At 34.5% G+C, this 6,498-nt stretch overlaps 1 protein-coding gene across 1 annotated transcript; it reads left to right on the top strand.

The window, feature by feature from the left end:
• On the top strand, positions 2,831-3,970 carry LOC107619489 (zinc finger protein GIS3). Its single transcript, XM_016321787.2, has one exon. It carries the CDS (start codon positions 2,864-2,866, stop codon positions 3,713-3,715), a length of 852 nt encoding a protein of 283 aa, XP_016177273.1. The 5' UTR covers positions 2,831-2,863; the 3' UTR covers positions 3,716-3,970.

Here is a 6,498-nt window from a genome sequence, read left to right as displayed (position 1 = left end):
TAACCCATAAATTAATAACGCCGGAGGTATTACTTTATATTAAGGATAAAACCAATATAAAACAAAGATACAGACTTAAAATTATATTTTGCAAAAATATTTAGACTAAAAAAATAAACTGTTTTTATAAAGAGTTTAATTTTAATACACTATTTTATACAATTGTATAATCACATTCGTTTTTTTGGATCATCATTCACGCGATTAATATAAAAGATAGTTATTTTTATTGATGTAACGTTATATAATTAAATGCACGTATAAAATTATTTTACACGCTCACTGAGTACATCAAAATTAAATTCTTTTATGAATACCAAAACTAAAATTAACTATATTTACAGAGATTGAAAACAAACTTAAACATTTTTCCACTTTCAAAAGTGACAATTAAGTTTGTTTATGTTATATATTATACTTAAAATCAAAACAGAAATGAGTTTCGAACAAAGATAACCATTGTATTAGAGTAGATTCAATCGATATTTCTTAAATCAAGTAGAATAATAACCAAGCATAAGGTAGATGAAGCTCTATGTTTTTCAATTTTGTACTTAAGGATGGATTTGAAATCAAGAACATAAATTAAATTAATTTAGAGAACAATTTTACCTGCTGTTGTATGTTATTAATTAGTTGCTCTTTGAACCTCAATTAATATTATTAGTACGACATATTTCACCAGGTGTTGTATGTTAAAAGACATCATGAACACTTATTTATATATATATTTGTAATTTTGTATTCGAAAAAGTATGGTGAGCCAATGGAATATTTATACAATGCGTACAATAGAGATTTAGAGAGTATTAGAGATATAACCAGTGTTACTTTTTCTCATCAGCGTAAGCTTTTGAAATGAGTGGTATCATGACATGATATTAGAGTTTTAGATCCGAAAGGTGGACTCTTTTGTATTTGTACACTAAAATCGGCTACTAAAATTAATCATCAATATATTTGTATAATATATATACATACATGTGTGATTTTATTTATTTTTAAAATATATTTGTATTCTAATATGTATTTTATATTAGTGACTAATTTTAATGACTAATTTTAAAGTACGCATAGCATAATCCTAAGGATTAGGATAGGTGCAACTTCAGGATCTAATATTTGGGCATGGCAGCATGCATGCAAATTGCAATTGCTTTCCGAATTATTTGTATCATAATAATTATTTGCTTCATCAGGGTGTGGCTATACATATTGGATAGAGACATGGGCTTCACGGTGCCTCCTTGGATTCATCAATACTTTGGTCTTACGTTAAAAAATAAATAATTAAATACGAGATCACAAAATTACCCCCAGTCAGAATGAAGAGGAAGAAAAACGAAATTAAAATTGTTGTGATTTCAAAAGGAACGAGCATGTATTTTGTAAGCTGATGATGTCTCCAAGTCACCAATCTCAACTGATCATGTCATAGAAGAAGAAGAATTAAAAAAGGTGGCATGAGCATTATGGAGAGTTTATTTACGTACGTAATATATTTATGTGTGTGCCTGTGACGTGCCATATATGATTTGGGTTCAGGAATAAAATTAGCCGAGTTTTGATGAGTTGAATTAGATTGTTGCTTCGGCAATGTTTATTAGTTGATCAAGCTATCCAGTAAGCTTTCTGATTGGCCGTCTTAACGCAAACTTCCAAATTCATGAAAAGAGGGAAAGCAATTGCCACATACTCATATAATATAAACATCCATGCTTTATTATTTGTACTTTTCAAACCTAATAATAATTATTAGGTTACTACTGATCATTAAAGCATCTAATTATTTCACTACATTTGCATATATATACATGGGGTGTATTTTTATTATAAGTCTAGTTTATATATTAATTATTTGTATATTATCGGTTTCAGGATTAAACACATGGTTTGAAGACAGGCTTACTTATAAATTTATACAAAATATGTGTATGTATGGATGCATTCATAAGGTATATGAATTAAAATAAAATATTTTGACGAAATGATTGCTGATGTTACTCAGGTTAATGTGTTTTGATGAGTTGGAATGATAAACTAACGAAGGGATGGGTCCAATGAAGTGAGTACTAGACTACATACCATATTATATTAAATAATGTGTAGGTGTATGTGTGTAGTAATAAAATACTAGGTTGGTCGTAGATAGAAGATGGTGGTATGTGGGAAGGGCATTGGTTGAGAGAAGGAGTTGGATAGTTGAAAGAGATCGAGAAGAAGAGACCACTGTTTTCAAGGTGCGTCATACCTAACTCGTATAATGTTTGATGATGTGAACAGTGCCTCGTACGTAGCCAAGTGTGTGAATTGCTGAAAACAGAATCATACATGCTTCGTTCTGATCCCAACCCAATCATTTCATCCTAGACTTCCTATCTGTGCCATACTCCCCTCACATGCACCACCGCTTCAAAGCTCTATATATTTCTACCAATTTAAAATAAAATAAGCACAGAAAAAAAGATTTTTCTAAAATGAAGATAATTGATGGGAGATAGATGAGATGAGAAATAATAATTGTCAAGTTAAAAAAGAAATGAAGTGAGATTGGAAGCAAGTGGGTCCTTGGCTTGCGAGTCATTTTGGGTGGTGTTCCCATATTTTCACACACTCTTCTCCTTGCATTGGGACATCCGCAAACAGCAACTCTCTCTCTCTCTCTCTTCACTGTGCACTTTTCTTTCTGAATTTCCCTACCAATATTCATTTGTTTTTCACTTTTGCCAAAACCTTGTCTTGTATATAAATACATCACCACACAACTCATGCAACTCCGTCTCTTCATTTTAATTTCACAAATCTACCACCACCACACCGGCCCCTTTTTCTTCTTTGAAAACCCTAAAGCTAGCCAGCTCCCATGGAGAACCAACTTGACTCACAACCACCACCACAACCCGCGCGCTTAAAGCTATTTGGCTTCAGCGTCCATGAAGACTCCACCATGGAGGAAGAATTACTACTCATGCATGAAGACGTAGCAGATTCAACAACGAAACCATCACCTTCTTCCACCTCCCCCTCTAGGTCGCCGGATTCCGCCGGAGGCGCTGCAGGAGCCAGCGGCGGTTTTGCGTCCTCCTCTTCCGGGGAGCGGAAATACGAGTGTCAGTACTGTTGCAGAGAGTTCGCAAATTCACAAGCACTTGGTGGACACCAAAACGCGCACAAGAAAGAGCGTCAACAGCTCAAGCGAGCACAGTTACAAGCCACGCGAAACGCCGCCGCCGTTTCCTTCGTCAGAAACCCCATCATCTCCGCCTTCGCACCACCGCCGCACCTGCTTGCTCCGCCGGGGTCCATGGTGATGCCGGCGCCGCCTCCCTCGTGGGTGTACATGCCGCCGCGTGCAGCTCCTCCTCCGTTCCACGTGTCAGTATCTCACGGGTGCGTGTTCCCATCGGCGAACAGCAGTAATAATAGTAGCAACTACAGTTACGGTAACGGTAACGGTAACAGTAACAGTAACGGTAATTGTAGCATTAAAAATGGGGGTGTAGGGTTCCCCTATGGTGGCGGTGTAGGGGAACCGTCAAGTGCATTGTCAACGATGATGGGGTCGCAGATGCAAGTGCAGGTACAGGCCCGGGCCCACCATGGCAGGATGGACGGGTCCTCTTTGAGTAGGTTCTCCAAAGGAGATGGTGGGCCCAGTTTTGATGATTCATTGGGCTTGGACTTGCACCTTAGCCTTGCACCAGCTGCGCCGTAACTGTTAGCCGTTTCTAGCTTCAGCCTTCATGCGCCACTTAATTATTATTATTTTGTTATTATCATCATCTGCTTCAAATCTTGTACATTTTCACATATTTATTTTTTCTTTTTCTTAAAAAAAAAAAGGTTAAACTTGGAATCAAATGATTTGATTATTTAGATAGCTTAGTACAAATTGCGACAATTGGCCAACTGCTCATTGACCACATATATTTGCTTTCAAAATTTGTATCCTATTTATTTCAATTTTCTCTGGGGATTTAATTTTCATCTAGATAGGTAAAAAGGATATATATGATAAGACTAAGAATAAAGAAAACCATTTAATTAATGAAACTACGAAAAGCGGGAGCTGCATTGATTTCATGGGGTACATTGTGGTCCATTTTTTATAGCCTTTACCTGCCCCCAAAAATAAATAAATTAAATCCTAATTAGTTTGTCCACCTTATTTATATCCTTATACATACACTAATAATTAAATTAATGTGTAGATCACGACTTGAACATTTTGGAAGTGGGAAGCTGACTCAATCTATCGTATATATATAAATATGATGGATTGTATTTGTACCCAATTACTTTGAAAACTTGGACCATGTGTTTTTTATTATTGATGAAGCTGGCTAAGAGCCAAAAAAGAAATTAAAAGGGGTAAAATAAATTGAAAGTGAGTATTTAGAAAGCAACAAGGTTTAGATGAGACAAGTAGGGCACAGAAAGTACTGTGTGAATGTGAAAAACTTTCAGATTTCAGATACATATCTGCCGAAATTTTATGCAGAATAGTCAAATAGTACAAAAGCTGTGTTCTCATCATGCTGAACTAGTCGTTAGTCTTTGAAAGCAGTGTACTTATTATTACTTAGTAGTAGTAGTAGTTGAGATGAAATAAATTTCAAAACAAGAACAAAATTAAAGAAAAAGCAATACCATTCCATGTTTCCGACAAATGGATGCTTATCACTGAGATCATACCACGTTATTATTTTTACCTTCATCCTTGTTTCTTGTCTTTCAGATCAGAGACGCTCGTGAGAGTAACATTACTGTCAGAATCACGTGATCACAATTTAGAACCCTTGTTTATATATGTCAATTATTGACCAATGCATTTCAGTTTCAGTTAAAAAACATAATAGCTTAAAATTGTTGCTGTACCAATAATGGTTAATCTGCTTTAATTTTTCGACACTGTTAAATATTTAACCATGCAATAGGAGATCGAGAATCCAGACGAAGATTGATCTATTATTGATTCTTTTGTTTCCCTATAATTAAGTCTCTAGGGCTCTCAAAGGTTGTGAAATAAATAATGAAATACAATAATATCTTCTATACTCTAAAAGGTGCAACTAACCCTTCGAATTTGGGTTGGTGCCTTATTTTCTTCTTCGATAAGAGTTAATAAAATGCGGGACCAATCAAATGTACACTCCTGTCTGTTACTGCAATTTCGGAATGTTAAGTTTCATAGATAGGGTGAGCCAATTAAATATCTAATTAAGGCTTGTGTTAACTTAAACACCATAATTAATATCTACTTCGTACTTAGGTTGCTGTCCAAACACGAGGAAAGGAATTGAAGTAAGCTGATAAGAGAGGAATTTGTTGAGAAAATAATAGCCATGAATTGCTTCTCACTATGAATTGAAGAGACTTCAGGGTAAGACAAAATCTTACGTATGTTCATGGACAACTTAACCATCTGAACTTTATTATTGTTTAACAAATTTAATTGAGTCTAGGCTAATTAAACATGCATGCACGTCTCTAAATAATGTAGTGACATCTTGATTTGTTTAACAAGTAGTACAAAATGTCATGGATTATTAATTCAATTCCTCATAAGATGACATTATTGGGAGACAGATTATGAAAATTTTATAATAAAATCATACCTTTTTTTTATTCAGCTAACTTTCATTATTTAATAGTACGCATTTTTTTTCACTCACATGGGCGGTTTAAGGTTTTAATCCTTTTGGTATTGTGAATAATCTATGGGAAATTAAAATAGGATGGAAATTCAGGTGAAGTCGACTTCACGTAAAGTTGATACCTGAGAGTCGTTAGATGATTTGACTGATTTGACTAAATTTTCATCTAACGGCTCTCAGGTATCAACTTCACGTGAAGTCGACTTCACCTGAGCTTTTACCTTAAAATAGCCACTTTTGTTTCACATCGAGAACTTTTTGCAACTAGTAAGTGCATTTGAATAATTTAACATGAAATAGTAGCTAGTAATATATATTTTTCAAGTTTAAAATTTTCAAGTCTCTAAAACGTCATGTATTGTTGACAGGTGGTATATTCTCAAAATTCTTCATCTTTGTTTTTTTGCATTACTTAAAGTGAGGTTCTGAACGAAATTGGGGTAGATATTTTAATGGAATTAATTTAAGATAACATATCCAATAAGGTCGGTGCTTTTACAATCTAATTAAGCATGTCCAAAACCCAAAAAAAGAAGATTCGGTGCGTGGATGATGTTAATCTCTGTCTAGCTTAACCACAAGCTTAATTATAATTAGTTTATATCATAGTTGGAAACAGGTGGAGTAGTTTGGTTTACACAAGGGAGCTAGGTTGAGGTTATGAATATATATATATAATTAATGAATGAATAATAGTTGAGACTTTATAATGGAGTTAGATTCTTTCGGTTTTACCTTTGCCTGCTTGAAGAGTTTTTGGTAGTCTTGGTTTGATTATTACTAGGAAAACAAGAATCATGCATGGTTCATATGGTTTAGATTTTAGAAGCAGCATGATTGT

Source organism: Arachis ipaensis, chromosome B09, assembly GCF_000816755.2.
Source record: "Arachis ipaensis cultivar K30076 chromosome B09, Araip1.1, whole genome shotgun sequence".
NCBI classification, from domain to species: domain Eukaryota; kingdom Viridiplantae; phylum Streptophyta; class Magnoliopsida; order Fabales; family Fabaceae; genus Arachis; species Arachis ipaensis.
The sequence above is the reverse complement of the archived record's forward strand: the minus strand, read 5'-3'. Positions and strand labels throughout refer to the sequence as shown.